Source organism: Diorhabda sublineata, chromosome 3 (genome assembly GCF_026230105.1).
Source record: "Diorhabda sublineata isolate icDioSubl1.1 chromosome 3, icDioSubl1.1, whole genome shotgun sequence".
NCBI lineage: Eukaryota > Metazoa > Arthropoda > Insecta > Coleoptera > Chrysomelidae > Diorhabda > Diorhabda sublineata.
This window is the reverse complement of record NC_079476.1, coordinates 27,383,176-27,399,258: the sequence shown is the minus strand read 5'-3', so window position 1 is coordinate 27,399,258 and position 16,083 is coordinate 27,383,176. Positions and strand designations below refer to the sequence as shown.

General features: G+C 31.8%; 1 protein-coding gene across 2 annotated transcripts in view; it reads left to right on the top strand.

Annotated features, from left to right (window-relative positions):
• The first annotated feature begins 5,254 nt into the window (after nt 1–5,254).
• The window catches only part of LOC130441256 (LIM/homeobox protein Lhx9), a 71,687-nt gene continuing 60,858 nt past the window's right edge, over nt 5,255–16,083 (top strand). For both annotated transcript variants that reach the window (XM_056774845.1, XM_056774844.1), the window contains exon 1: nt 5,255–5,622. In XM_056774845.1, coding sequence (XP_056630823.1) covers nt 5,575–5,622 — 48 coding nt within the window. In that variant the 5' untranslated portion in view covers nt 5,255–5,574. The remainder of the gene's footprint in view (nt 5,623–16,083) is intronic.

The window sequence follows — 16,083 nt, the reverse complement described above, 5'->3', positions numbered from 1 at the left end:
AATTAAATACGCCAAAGATTCCTTCTCAAATAATTTTTGTACATTTTCTCGTCTAATTCTATAACTAATCTCATGTTACTCGTTGTTATATTAAGCGATAGCCTGACCCACCATCGCCTGGGCGCTCTTTTCTGCATATGAAACTCCAAAAGCAATCCAGCAGCAGATAAATTATTGCCAGTAACAACTTTTTCTTGTTTCATTTACGAAGCTTTTGTTATTTTCATTTTTAAACCGCGCACAAAATATTAAATAAAATTAAGTTAAGGATTTCTTTAATTTACTTAAAGAATTATGTTTAGTGGCAACCTCGATGCAATAGCAAGAGTAATGTCAAGTAATGTCTTTGCAATATTTTTATCTTGCAAGAAATTATATGCAATAAATCTTGCATCATGTAAAAGCGACCTTACCAAAAAAAGTATATGCAATAATTTATTTCTTAATAGCAGAGTGCTTATAATAGAAGACCGAATGTCTTGTCTGCAATTTAAACAGGCTTTCAATTAGTGGGTCATCCCCGATGTTTGGCGACCAGCGATTTGATATAAATTAGAAATTCCGTAGCTGTGCACTCGTAACTATATTATATTTTAACCCTTATTATTGACACCTTGTTGTTTAATTTTATTGACGTTGGAAATAGTGAAAGCGTAACCGAATCTAAAATGATCGATTACGTTGATAACCATTTATGATTACGAATAAATTTGTTGTTTTCGTTGAGAAATTGTTCGGCAGGTGACTGATTACGTTACGGTTAAGGGAAATCAGTTGGTTTGTTAATTTCTGATCTACTTACTTGTTCGAAAGATTTTATTACTACTTATTATATATCGTTCGACTTTTTAGGTCGTTCTGCTTTTAGTTTAATGCATTGTTGATGAGAATATTAGATTTGGATCCAATTTATTGGAGATTGCAATTGTTGCAGATTAAAACAAAATTAGATAGCAAACATTCCATTTAATTATTCGTATGCTTAATTCATTTCGTTCACGACGTATTAATACCCAAACAAAATCTATATATATATCAGCAACAAAACATTATTAAATCTATACCTACATCTGATAAGATGTGTGTCCTTTTGAAAATGCCACAAAAGCTTATTTGTTATTAAGCCTATAGAATAACCATATTTATCGAGTGTTAAATTTCTGTAGGTAATTCCTCTTGTTGTCAGTAAAGTATTGTCCATTGTGAGCAGCTTGTGGATATTTCCTAATAATCATCACAGTCCACATGGGGTGGTCAGTGGTCAGTCAGGCTCCTTTGTCACTTTTGGTTGACGGCCAATTTTCCGTCTCTTAAAAGTTTGCAGACGGTAATCTGTTTTCGAGTTCTGTTCGTACGAATAAAAAGAGATAGATTAATATAGATATTAGGATGAAAATTTTTAGTTACTAATTTTTGAGTTGTTATCATTTTGGAATATATGAGGTTTTGTTTATCTAGATCCACTGTTTCATTTCGCTGTAAATGATTTTGAATTTCCTGTTATAAAATCCACAAGAAGCCATAAGTTATTAACTTCATTATAAAATGGAAAAATATGAAATATAAAAATTATAATATAAAAATGTACGCAGGAAGAAAACTATATTGATATATAGTGAGAAGTGGAAAAACTTTCACGGTGGATTTCAATGTAATTCTGATTTAGATATTTGACATTCATCGTATGTTTTTTGTTCGTATCAATAAGTCTTGAGTTATTCTATAAAAAATAGTTTGGAATTTAGCAGGTCTCATTCTATGTTTTATTAGATTCTAAAAATGAAAGATGATTATTAATTTTTTTCTGTTAAATTGTATTAACTGTGATAGCTTGTGTCATTATATCAATAGATATCTTTCAATATTGAGTATTTAAGTAATAATATGAATATATATACATATATATCATTACTCACTTGTATATGTACGAGCCCCGTCCCATTTCAGTTGGCCCACTTAAAAAAATTCGAAATTATTAAACTTTATTTTAAAATGCCAAAAAGTAGCTGTTAGTAAAATGTTTCAAACTTTTAATTTTACGTCTAAAATAGGTTTTGGATGAATATTGTCAAATATTTTAAATGATACGAGGTATATTTTTTAAGTAAGTACCGTTTTGCAATTTCGCCGCCGCAACCCCAAGGTCAGCGTTCCGCACATACAGTCTGATTCTTCATCGTGTACGTTGTATACTGAGTGTTTAAGATGCCTCCGACAATCGTGAGTCCCGCCGATTGTGAAGTACGAAATCGATATTCATCGTGAGATCTGTGAAGTTTACGAACAAAACGAAAAGGTGAGAGAAAACAGACGCTTTACAAATTCATCATTTTGCGACTATTTTCCTCAATATTATCGTAGTGTTTTGTATTGCATTGTGACCGAGAACTTGAAATACCGGAAATTGTGTTCACGTTGGGTTCCAAAAATGTTGACGGATTTGCACAAAACCCAACGTTTAGGCATAGCATTGACTTTCCTTGAGCGGTACCACAATGAAGGCGAAGATTTTTCAGTCCAAATTGTTACTGGTGACGAAACATGGATGGCCTACGTCACACCAGAATCGAAACAACAAACCATGGAATGGTGACATTCATCTTCACCCAAAATAATGATGTTTAAGCAAACAATTTCTGCTCGGAACATCATGTGCACAGTTTTTTGGGACAGAAAAGGAGTATTGCTAGTGGAGTTTCGGCCTCGTAATTAGACAATCAATGCAGCGTCTTATTGTGAGACATTGAACAATCTGCGTCGTGCAATCCAGAATAAAAGACGTGGCAAGTTGAATAAGGGTATCGTTTTGCTGCATGACAATGCCCGTCCACTTGTGGCTAATCGAACCAAAGATCTCATCACATCTTTTCAAAGGTAAACTCTAGATCATCCTTCCTACAGCCCTGACCTGGCGTCCAGCGACTACCATTTGTTCCTGCACTAACGAAGTCAAAACAGTTGTGATACAGTGGTTAACAAGTCAGGCGGCAGAATTTTATGAGGAGAGTATTCAAAAACTGGTACCATGTTATGACAAGTGCCTCAATATTCATGGAAATTATGTAGAAAAGTAGATTAAGGTACAGGCTTTCATGTAAAAATAAAATAATTGCGATATATTTGCACTTCTTTTTTTTATTCCAAAACGGTACTTACTTAAAAAATATGCCTCGTATTTAATACGATAGAAATAGATAGTTCTTGTTGATAATAATTTTTTATGCATATACAAAGGTTCATTGTTTCCAAAATTGTGTTCAAATTCTCATTAGTTCTAAAATACGCAAATAATAAAGTGTAAGTGAGATTTTCACAAAATGTTTTTTTTTAAGTGACAGATAGATTTTTGAAGTCATAAGGTGAGTATAATTTTTAAAATGGTTAGAGGAAAAGTAATTGATGAAAAAATTTGATTAATCATAATAAACTTATCCAAAAATGGGAAAAAGAGCTCAGAAATCGCGAAAGTTGTAAACATGTCAAAATTCAGTGTTCGAAATATAGTTCGCTCGTATAAAGCAAATGGTTCGATTGTCCTTAAACGCCGGTACGTAAGAAAATCGAAATTGTCAGACAAAGATAAACGAGCGTTAAAAAGAATAATTCAACAAAACAGACGTGCTAACTATGGTCAACTAAGTGTACTTTGGAGTAATGCAGTCACAGAGAGGCTGAAAAATTAGGATTTCGGACATACAAGGTGAATTTGGTAACACCTTAGTTTAATGCATATTTTTCTAAATTTAAATTTTCTTTACATAGGCCAAGGAAAAGCCATTATTGACTCAAATCCAAAAGAAAAATGGACTTAAATGGGCCAAAGCTGTATACATTGGAGTGATGAGTCTCGTTTTGAAGTTTGCGTAGGTGACGATCGAAGTAGAGTTATTCGACAAGAAAATGAATCTTTTCATCTAGATTATTTGAAGCTGAAACAGGGCCGGATTAAGATTTATAAGGCCCGGGGCTAAAATAATGACGGGGTCCCCTTAAGGAATTCGGAAACCCGATAAAATTCACAAAATAATATCAATACGTTAGATTTGTGGTTTCAACACATCAAAAAATACAGAATGATTTCCAAATGATGAGGCCCTCTTGGACCTGGGGCCCGGGGCTATAGCCCCCCCAAGTCACTAGCTTAATCCGGCCCTGAGCTGAAAGTAAAATTTCCGGCATCTGTGATGGTGTGGGGCTCGATATCTGCAAGAGGAGTGGGAAAACTGCATTTCATAAACGGAATTGTCAATACTGAAAAGTACCTGGATATTTTAGAAGAATCATTGTTGCCAACGGGAGAAGTAACTTTAAACGCTGTGAAAGCCTTTATTTTTCAGCAAAACGGAGCAGCATGCCATAAGTCAAAAAAGGCCTTAAAATGGTTCTCACTTTTAGAGTGGGTTTCAAGTAGTCCAGATTTATCACCAATAGAAACACTTTGGCATGAAATGAAAAAGCAGTTGCGTACAAATCCAGCTAGAACTGTTATGGAATTAAAAGAAAGTGTACAAGAAATTTGGGATGATTTTACTCCCGAATACTGCCAGAATTTAATAAACACCATGCCTCAACGAATTACGGCTGTTATTAAAAATAAAAGGGATGTTACGCAATGGTAACTTTTAAAAGTATGTTTGAAATTTAAACTTTTCTGATTACATTTGGTTTTTGTTTTTGTTTTTGATTTGTAATTGTAACATAATATGTTAAGACTTGTAATTCCTGTAAAATTATCTATAATGTTTATAGAAAATATAAAGTGCTCAAAACGAAACAATTTGCCGGTTTTTAATAGCCGAAAAAGCAATAATTGGACCAACTGAAATGGACCGGGGCTCGTATATTCATATTATTAATAAGTAATTGAATATTCACTTCTGAAACATGTAATATATTGTATATGAAAATTTTTATATATTGAATTGAATACAAAAACGACGTATATAGATCGGTTAATAGATATGCTAATATCAACATATCTCCTCCTCCCTCAAGTTATTTATTTAAACAAAATCAAACATAAGGTACCTCTCTCTATATAATGGTTAACCCACCAAGATAGTTCCGCCTCTAATTGTAAATTAACCACATCATTTAAACATTAATCTTTGGTCTATCTATAAACAAAATACTAATCTATATAGATAGGTACATATAGGATTGAGAAGCGCCTCCCCTTCGCTCCCCACGTCCCCCCACTGTCCGGAGGTGGAGCCAAGGCAGTTAGCGCGTTATTCACATGCGTATATCTAACAGCCGCTCGCAATCCGTTCAGTTGCGCGGATGGTTCATGGATACAATTTCTACAAATGAAGTTACTTAACGGACATGCGCGAGATTCTTTTATCACCAATTGCCCATTACGATTGTTTTTTGTTTATGGAACATAAGGAAAGTTTCGGTTGTTATGCAATAGCGCGCTAGATTCGGGAGTGACTTTATTAATTGTGGTTTTATTTTTGTATCAGTGACGGTTTTTCTTTTTAACAATTTTCAGTTTTGTGACAGTTCTTGGAGGATTTCATTGCAACGCTGTCAAGTAAATCTAGAGCCAGTGATTTGCCGCCTTTGCAGATGGGAGTGTTTGAAGAGAGGGCTTCTCACACACCCGGGATGCATTGGGTAAGATTATATTTACGGTTGCAACTAAATTTTCCTTATTTTGTTTATTGAACGCGGAATAATCAATACCTATGCCGGCTTTAACCATAACAAATATACCTCCTCTGTGTATGAATCAGCGAAAGTATTAAATACAATAATTATGACAATATTATTGTTGTTATCAAATAACCTATAAGAAACTTCTGAACATCTAGCTAAAATATTCATTTACCGGCGGCACACAAATCTACGATCTAGTTTTGTAAATATTTTCGTTTGTGTATATAGCAAAGATTCAATCATAATTGGACGTGACCCATAGCAACAGGAAAATTGAAAATATCATGCACAGACGGTAAAAACAATTCAATATGAAGGACAAAGATAATTAAATGGTTATAGAGAAATAGAGAAACGACGACAATTTTTGAGTACATTTATCATAAAAATGAGCTTCAGGGAAAGCAATGATATATCTATGAAAGTGGCACGATACCACCCAACTTAGACCAAAGCAAAACATTGGTATCGAGAAAATATGAAGATATTAAGATAATATACAATTTATGGATAGTACCTACTCATAAAAATGATTCTCCTGACCTAGAGAAATACGCGCTTTAAAATAAAAATATATAAAAAGTAGGTACCGTTAATTAAAACTTTACTGTTCTAATCATACTTATCCCCAAGACTAATAGTTTCGTTTAAGTAAAATCGCCACTTTTACTCGAATTAAGAAAAAATCTATTACTTGGTATAACCTCTTATAATCCATCGTAATCCCAGAGAAAATGTTTCCTTAATCAGAGCCATTCCATGAAACCTTCGTATCGTACATAAAAATGTCCTTGTCCATTGCTCTCCACTAATACTATGGATTTAAACCTGCTCGATAAAATAGTTTAGCCTTATTTCTTTCTCGTAATCATTTTCCATAAATAATTTTTATTACGGCCCAAACACGAAATACTCAACTGTTTTTATTTATTGATGCGCCTCGAGGGCATGTCGCTGATAAACCCGTTTATCAAAGATAAAAATATCGGATCAAGAGAGACAGGGTGTTCTGAAAGCTTGACCTCGTATCACTTGAGACGGATTTCGTTGACTCTTGACCGGTAAAAAATAAACAAGATATGTAGGTATCACGTTGAAGCCATAAATATTAGCGATAATATTATGAATGTAGAATCATCAAAATGTTTAATAATATTAAAATGAAACAAAGATATTAATCGACAAAAAACGGAAAATGCTCTCACATAACTGTGTCAACAATAGAAATGGAAAAAAGGAGTTTTTAATAAGAGAGATACATCTTATATATTAACAAAATTGATGATTTCCATTCCGAGTCCGTTCAGGCGTTCTACCCAACCGAATTGCTTAATTTTTTTTTTTCAAGGAAAGCACAGATCAGCCATCAACCATCGGATTTCATCTAATTTTCACCATTCTCAAGTTATACTCAAATGCGATATCCCCCTGTACATTACTTATGGGAGTTTTTCACATACACACGTTCTATCCTCAATATCTCAGGTTGTATTCAAGATAGAGACTTCGTTTTGCGAGAACACTCGCTGAAACACCTTCTTTCTTTTGAGTTTTTGATCACTTAAATCGGTTGAGTTGGAGAGGAGCTACGCGCGGACATTCAATGTGGAGTTATGGATTTTTATAGGTTTTTGGCAATTTTTCTACATTCAAAGATCTACATCTCAGGTTCTAATATAGTTACAGAGTTCGTTTTGAATTAAGAATATTCGCTGAAACACCTTCTTTCTTTTGAGTTTTTGATCACTTAAATCGGTTGAGTTGGAGAGGAGCTAGGCGCGGACATTCAATGTGGAGTTATGGATTTTTGTAGGTTTTTGGCAATTTCTCTACATTCAAAAATATCTCAGGTTCTAATATAGCTACAGAGTTCGTTTTGATTTATGAACACTCGTTGAAACACCTTCCTTCTTTTGAGTTTTTGATCACTTAAATCGGTTGAGTTGGAGAGGAGCTACGCGCGGACATTCAATGTGGAGTTATGGATTTTTATAGGTTTTTGGCAATTTTTCTACATTCAAAGATCTACATCTCAGGTTCTAATATAGTTACAGAGTTCGTTTTGATTTAAGAATATTCGCTGAAACACCTTCTTTCTTTTGAGCTTTTGTTCACTTAAATCGGTTGAGTTGGAGAGGAGCTAGGTGCGGACATTCAATGTGGAGTTATGGATTTTTGTAGGTTTTTGGCAATTTCTCTACATTCAAAGATATCTCAGGTTCTAATATAGCTACAGAGTTCGTTTTGGTCCATAACATTCGCTGAAACACGTTCTTTCTTTTGAGTTTTTGATCACTTAAATCGGTTGAGTTGGAGAGGAGCTACGCGCGGACATTCAATGTGGAGTTATGGATTTTTATAGGTTTTTGGCAATTTTTCTACATTCAAAGATCTACATCTCAGGTTCTAATATAGTTACAGAGTTCGTTTCGATTTAAGAATATTCGCTGAAACACCTTCTTTCTTTTGAGTTTTTGATCACTTAAATCGGTTGAGTTGGAGAGGAGCTAGGCGCGGACATTCAATGTGGAGTTATGGATTTTTGAGGGTTTTTGGCAATTTTTCTACATTCAAAGATCTATATCTCAGGTTCTAATATAGCTACAGAGTTCGTTTTGATTTAAGAATATTCGCTGAAACACCTTCTTTCTTTAGAGCTTTTGTTCACTTGAATCGGTTGAGTTGGAGAGGAGCTAGGCGCGGACATTCAATGTGGAGTTATGGATTTTTGTAGGTTTTTGGTAATTTCTCTACATTCAAAGATCTATATCTCAGGTTCTAATATAGTTACAGATTTCGTTTTGATTTATGAACACTCGTTGAAACACCTTCTTTCTTTTGAGTTTTTGATCACTTAAATCGGTTGAGTTGGAGAGGAGCTAGGCGCGGACATTCAATGTGGAGTTATGGATTTTTGAGGGTTTTTGGCAATTTTTCTACATTCAAAGATCTATATCTCAGGTTCTAATATAGCTACAGAGTTCGTTTTGATTTAAGAATATTCGCTGAAACACCTTCTTTCTTTTGAGCTTTTGTTCACTTGAATCGGTTGAGTTGGAGAGGAGCTAGGCGCGGACATTTAATGTGGAGTTATGGATTTTTGTAGGTTTTTGGCAATTTTTCTACATTCAAAGATCTATATCTCAGGTTCTAATATAGCCGCGGGTAAAAGCTAGTTATCAATTAACATAATGAAGATGTAGGCTATAAAAGAAGTTATAGGAGACAATTAAACTAATTAGATAATTATTCTCAGAATTAGTGATAATATGGTCATTGTATGTAGTATGCTGGAATATATTGTAGGTTAATTCCCAGGGGGATTTATCAAAAAGGTTGTAGGTATCGGGCAGACCACCTTATCCATCTCCACTGGCCGAATAGGGCAGTGGAGCTGTTGATGTTTCAATTCTATGAGTTAGCTATTAAAATCTGAACTAAAAGATCAGAAAAATCGTTAAAAAACTTTAACACCATAATGAAATTAGGTCTCAATACAGGATTAAATAATTTTCATAATAAGGAATCGAAAACCTAATGGGGAAATAAATAAAATTAATATCTTATGATTAAGTCAAATTATTAGTGCCAATTGTGCTTTTACTATTAGTTCAGAAATCAAATCCCATGTATTCCGGTCGAATGCAGATAAAATTCGAAATTCATAGATGAAGTGCAACATGTTAGTTGCGAGATGTAATCTTGAGAATTAAGGAGATTTTCGCAATTAAAACGTCTACAAAATGTCAATCAAAATACGGTGCATAATAATTCCGCTTTAATCGCAACAATAATCACAACAGCCATGAATGTAGATTTGTGTCATTGGCGTGTACGAGGTTAATCATTCTTTATAAATAAGTTTCCGATTTCTAAACTGAACATTCTTGGCGAAAATAATTTAATTTATTTAACAAAATCACTAAATTTCGATATCCGTACAGGCCCTGAAAGTTTCACATTAATAAAAAAATTGGGAAGAAATGAATTGGCTCTCATACTGATGAGAACTAATATATAAAAACTTTTATTTCAAACCAATTTCTCAGGTTTTGAAAAAAGGACGGAAGCTGTGCTTCTGATGACAAACTTCTTGGAGATATTTTCATAAATGTCAAGTATATCTGCTCTCTTTAATTGTATTATTGCAAGGTTTCAACTTAATCAGTACCAAATAAGATTTAATAAATTTGGTTTTTCATGTGTACTCATCAAGTTTTATACGATTATAAGTTTCAATTGAATTTTTGATAACCCGTATATACGGGATTTTAATTAAGGAGTAACACCTGTCGGAATAAGCAATAAGAGTCTCGAAAAAATTGCAATAATATAACCGTAAGTACCTACCAGATTTTTCTGAGGTTTCCTTATCGGTAGAAATGAATAAATCGGGAAGTTCTTAAATTTTATAAATAAATAATTTATTGGATTTGAGCTTATTTTGAACTCATAAATAATATCGGATTATATTATGTAAGTGATAATGTCGTACTTAATGTTCAGTGAACTCATTTTAAATTCAACCGAAAAACTGTATAAATAGAAATATTTATAATATAATATCATCTGTATTATATAATGTAGATACAATATTTTCACAATTTTTCAACCAATTATAATCTAGTTTTTTCATTCTTTAATTTTTTTTTAACAAATTATACAACTTGAATTAAGCTTTTAGACAGTTTATGGGATGATCCAACAACACTGTAATGTATGTGAAATAATTACTATAGATTAGGTAGGTTAAAGGGGCCAAAGCTTATGAAGAATATAAATTAAAACCGTATATATGTAATACATAAAGTAATTTTACAGTCAATGTTTTTTTTTCTTATGAGCCAAACTCACGATACATACCAACACATGGATGTGAATTTTGTCATAAATCCTGAAAGCTGGCGTACCCGGGTGTCGTAAACTTGAAATGGCATTTGTTACAATTTAAACATATGTAAAGACTGCGGGATATCGAAAGGCATTACATCGATATTTTTCTCCTTTGTAAAACAGCTGAAGCGGCCTTGTAAATTCTATGTTTGGTTATTATATGAATTTTTAATAAACAGATGCTGTGTCTAGCACTATTACATAAATTTCATAAAAATGAACTGTCGAGGTTTTCATTGATATATAATTTAATAATGTCTCATTTTAATATTTTTTTACTGGTTTTATTAAATTATCCTAGGAGAAAGAGAAACCAAGTTTTGATTACGTTACCTACGTTCCTTATTTTAACGTATTCTTAAATATTTTGTACAAAAAATCGTTTCATATAAAACAGTTATTAAATTTTTTAAAATATTGTATATTATTAAATATTAGAATCTGTTTAATTTTCAATTATTGGAACAATTTTTTAATAAATATTTTTCACAACTGAGATGTCCGAAATTTTTGAATAATTAGAACTAAAGAAACTTTTATTCCTAAGAATTAATCACCAAAATTCCTTTTCATAATCAGAAAAAGCATTTTGACATACTTATTACCGCCAAAAATAATGGGTTTTGATTATTTCTAGCTGGGATATGTTCAAAATTTTCTCAAAAATTACTGATATTTTTAGAAAATCAACTACTTTATCTCAATAGTCTGAAAATGCGACAATTTAAGACCGGATATGCGTTTTATATCTAAATAAAGATGGATTTCATCTAGAGATGTTTCTGAAAAAAATTTTAACTTGATTAAATTGTAAAAGACGCAAACCCTAATAAAAGTTATTAACGGCCAATTTCAATTATAAATGTTAACAAAACTTATCGCTCGTAAATTTTCACTAAATTTGCAATTAATTAATGTTTCATTTACCCCGACATTTATCAAACCATCTTAATAATAAAAGGAATAGGAAAGAAAAAGTTAAACGCTATAATTTAGAAACTGGAGAGATAAAGATAGAATCAATAATGAATCAAATAAAAATAATTGAACTAAAAAATAAGGTTGGAACAGAATAGATTAGACAAAAAAGAAGAGAAGACAACGTAGGAAGGAATCGTCTCAACAAATAACAAAAATATAAGACAAAAGATATATTTATATTATCCAGTTATTTTTTACCATCACACCTAATTAACGGTGTATGGTTCCGATTCCGGTGTTGAAATTATCAAACTGCCGTCCTCAACCTTAAAAATAAATTAAGAATAATCCGAAAAATTCTCAATATAATTATACGTATATAACAATATAGTAATGAACTTGGCATTTTCCGTTAAAATACAGGGTATATATAGATCGAATTTAAAAAAAGTCACGACTTACGAAGATTGTATATATCGTAGGTGCTATTGACCTGGCAGATTAACAGGTAAACCGATTAAAATCGCTGTACTCGTCTTCTCGGCTGTTTTTTCTTTACTCTCGCGAATTCATTCAGATTACACAAAAAAGAAGAATCACACTCTCACGTTTATCTTACAGGGATGTGTAACATAAATACGCGACAAAATGTAATAACTTTTTAACCGATTGAAGTTTTATAAAGTATTTTTGCTCGACTAGCCCAATTGAAATCAAATATTCAAAAATCGATTTCGTATTGGACAAATCTTTGAAATGTTCACCGTATAGTAGTGGCAAATTTTACCAATTGATTTGCCATACTTTTCCCATTTTTTGCAAATTATATTACCTATAAACAACTGAAAAGCAATTTTTTTATGCAAATATACAAATAAAAGCAGTCGATGCCTTATTAATTTTTTATGTTTCGAAATAATAGTTGCGTGAGTCACCTGTCGGTTCTTAAACTAAGCAATTTAAGGCAATTATTATGTCAAAAAATGTTAACGTACAAAATGAAGATGCTATTCAAGACATTTCTGTTTGAAAATGATGTTGTCTCGCAGCTAATAAAATCGGCGGATTTTTTCGGAATATAAACTATAATGACGTAAGATCTTTTTGTTTGTGGCCATAATAAATTAAAATAGTTTTTAGTATTCTCTGATTGGACAAATGTAAAAGTTAATTCCAAACAGCATACAAACTAACTCGATTCGCCATATTTGCTCCAACTTTAACGTATCCAGCTCAGCATCTCAAATGGAGTTACATCTATCTTACACCACATTTACATCGTTTTTTCGATTATAATTTTTCTCGAGAGAACCTTCTTATGGTTGTATTTTATGACAGAAAAATATTTCATGGTGTTTTACACTTTGTGTTGGGATCAAAAAAAAACTCTATAGTCATACCATTTAGGGCGTTATGGGTGTTAGTGGATCACCTCAATTGCCTTAATTCGACAACCATTGAGAGATCTAATGTGGCTTTTGTGTGTTCTACCATTTCAAGAGAGGTCAGATAATACAAAACGTATAAAAAGAAGACGGGCTTAGAGATTAAGATGTAGTGTGTTGATAAATCTAGTAATAATATCATTTATACAATGTGATATAAAAATATGGACAAATCTATAAAATAGAATAACAAATGTAATTTTATCAATCGAATAAATCTTTACAACTTTCTTAATAAGTACTGCTCAAGCGAATATATTATCATAGCTTGTAAGTTTTGGTGTGATAACAAAATCTGGAATATTGATGTTCATGTAGACGTTTAGATATTATTATGGATCTCTTACTTTTGATGGTGATGCCATTTCTCTTCTTTCTACAGACCTTTAAAGCCCATTACTTATTTCGCTTTTATCATCGGTCTTTAACTGATTACACAATTCTTCTTCATAGGTTTTGCGCTCCAATTGGGTTCTACCTTTCTAATATCTTTCAAAACTCCTTCACCTTCTTCAATGATCCTTTTTGTAAATCTATTTACCGGTATCCTTTTAATATGTCCCAAACATCTTAGTCAATGAGCTTTTATGTATCTTGTTATTGATGAGTATTTATACAAATCAATCAATGCTTCGTTACTTCTTCTTTTCCGTTGTTTTTTTTTTCTCCAAAAATTTCTGTCAACACCTTCCTTTCCCTTATAACCAGTTTTGTTTATGCAGCATTTGTGAAAACTCATGTATGTAGATAACTCCTTTGTTTTTATTAGTTTATTTCAATCCGCTTTTCATTTTTATTTGATAGTGTTGCTGGCAGAAGTATGATACCTCCTAACGCAACCTGTCCATTTTTTGGTTTAACCAAATGTCCTTTGCTACTCATACTTTTGCTTTAATAAAATTATACGTAATATACACTTCATAAATAAAAGATATCTTCATGAGCTTGTTAGTCCAAATATGGTTTACATTTTCAATTACTATAGTTGATTCTTAAGTTAATTCTAATTAATTTTAAATTCAAATTTTATTAATTGCCACCAGAGTTCTATCTACGTAATGGACCAATAATACCAATAAGGAGGTATATTTACAACCAAATTAGAATAGACATTAGGTAGACTTAAGATTAGTTGAATTTTAAATGAACAAATGAAAAACATCGATAGAAAATGGGTTAATATAATTATAGAAGGAAATGCGGAACTTTTGAATGAGTTTCATGAAAGCTGAATAAAATGTAAGAATATTCACATAAAAACCAATAGAACAGAAACACAGTTCTTAATAATAAAAATGAAATCCTAAAAATAAAAAAAAATATATATAGATTTTACGTTTATTGTCATCACAGCAATAATAAACAGTATTGAGATATTGTAGAAACTTTCTACGTAGATTGACGTGTCAATTGATTATGTACGTATATTAATAGGCCGTACACACAATTTTCGCCGTAATCTCTCGATAAGAAATATTTGCAAGATATTTTTTGATTAATAAATGTTTATGGACTTTTACTTTAGTAATTTCGAATACCTTTATAGACTGGAATGTAGTTCGTATTTATTTTATAGCCTCATAAGAAACACTTGAGGTTTTACAACTTTATGCAGCTGACATACCGTTCACCGATTTACAACATTTCAAGTAGAATTAATAATTTACTTGAATACACTTTGATATTTTTTCATACATTTTACGCACAAAGTCATTATATATTAATTTTCGTAAGAGATGATTTTTATACAAACCTCGTATACGAAACGTTTTGTAGGAGTTGTAAACAATGGAAACCAATAAATATTTTCATTTTGAATCCCAAATACGGTAGGTGTACCTCGTAACAAGGAAAACAAATGCCAAAGCGTGCAATTTCTAGTAGCAAAACTGGTATGCTGTAAGTGGCCATTTCAAGAACAACAATAAAAATAAAAAAAAAGTCTCAACGCAACCAATGCCCACAGCGCAATATGAATTATGAAACAGGAAGAAGAATTATTGAATTTTAATATCGATTGATCTTACGATAAAAATCCCTATAAGGTTTTCTTCACTAGTGGATAAGTACAAAAATGTGAGCTTGTCAAGAAGACAGAGGCGGCGGTAGCTTTTTCTCAATACTTGTTTCTTAACATCAAAATGGCCGTAGATGCAAACAGACATGTTTTATCGAATAATGGTCAGACATACAAAAATGCTTATAATACTTCTTTTTATTAATAAATATATAAAAAAACATATTTTCATTACTAACAATTGAGATTTTATAAATACTCTATCGGAAAATATGTTCGATGTGCGCCAATGTCCTTAAGTATATATTTCATAAGTTTTTTCTTCGAATCGATTACGATTGATACGTGGGAAAGCTAATTCTCGACAAATTTAAAATTCTGTTCGACTCCTCGCGCTCGTTTTTTTTATTTACAAGAAGTTGTCTATCATAAAGCTAAGGAGTCATCTTTAGAGTTAGGTATTTATTGGCCGCTGTATGTCTGCCATTTTGATTTTTTTCAAAGTAAATCCGCTTCTTTTAAATGGTTTATCTTGCATCGCAACGATTAGTTCAAAATGGGAACTTTTAAAAGTTTTATTGGCAATTGACTTTCAACTTTCTTCATCGATGTCTTCAGTTTTTGAAAAGTCACAATAACGAATCAAAACATTAATTATTGAATATTGTCAATAATCACTTGAACTGAATGATACTGTTAACAAGGAAATTGTTTTTAATCATACTACCTACGTTTGTCAAGGATAGTATCTGAAATTATAGTTTGGTTTCCTTTGCATTTTGTTAAGAACTTTATTTACAACATATGCGCCATTTCTTAATATCCGCATAAAAGTGATAATATTTTATATTCGTTGATTTATAATTATCTGAATATATATCCTTTATGCGATAATTTCAATATATTTTATTCCAACCACACAATCAACGAAGAAATGGGTACCATAGACATTGATTGTTTATAATGTATGATCTCGGACATTTAAATTCAATAAAATGATAATGTTCCGGATATATTGGAAAGATATTGTTATTGATGATGTACAAAGAAGGGCTGAAATAAAGACAGATAATTGTGTTAAAGAAACGATAAATTAATTAGTTCGTTCGTATACAATCCCCTCTTTCGATCTTTAGAGACAAA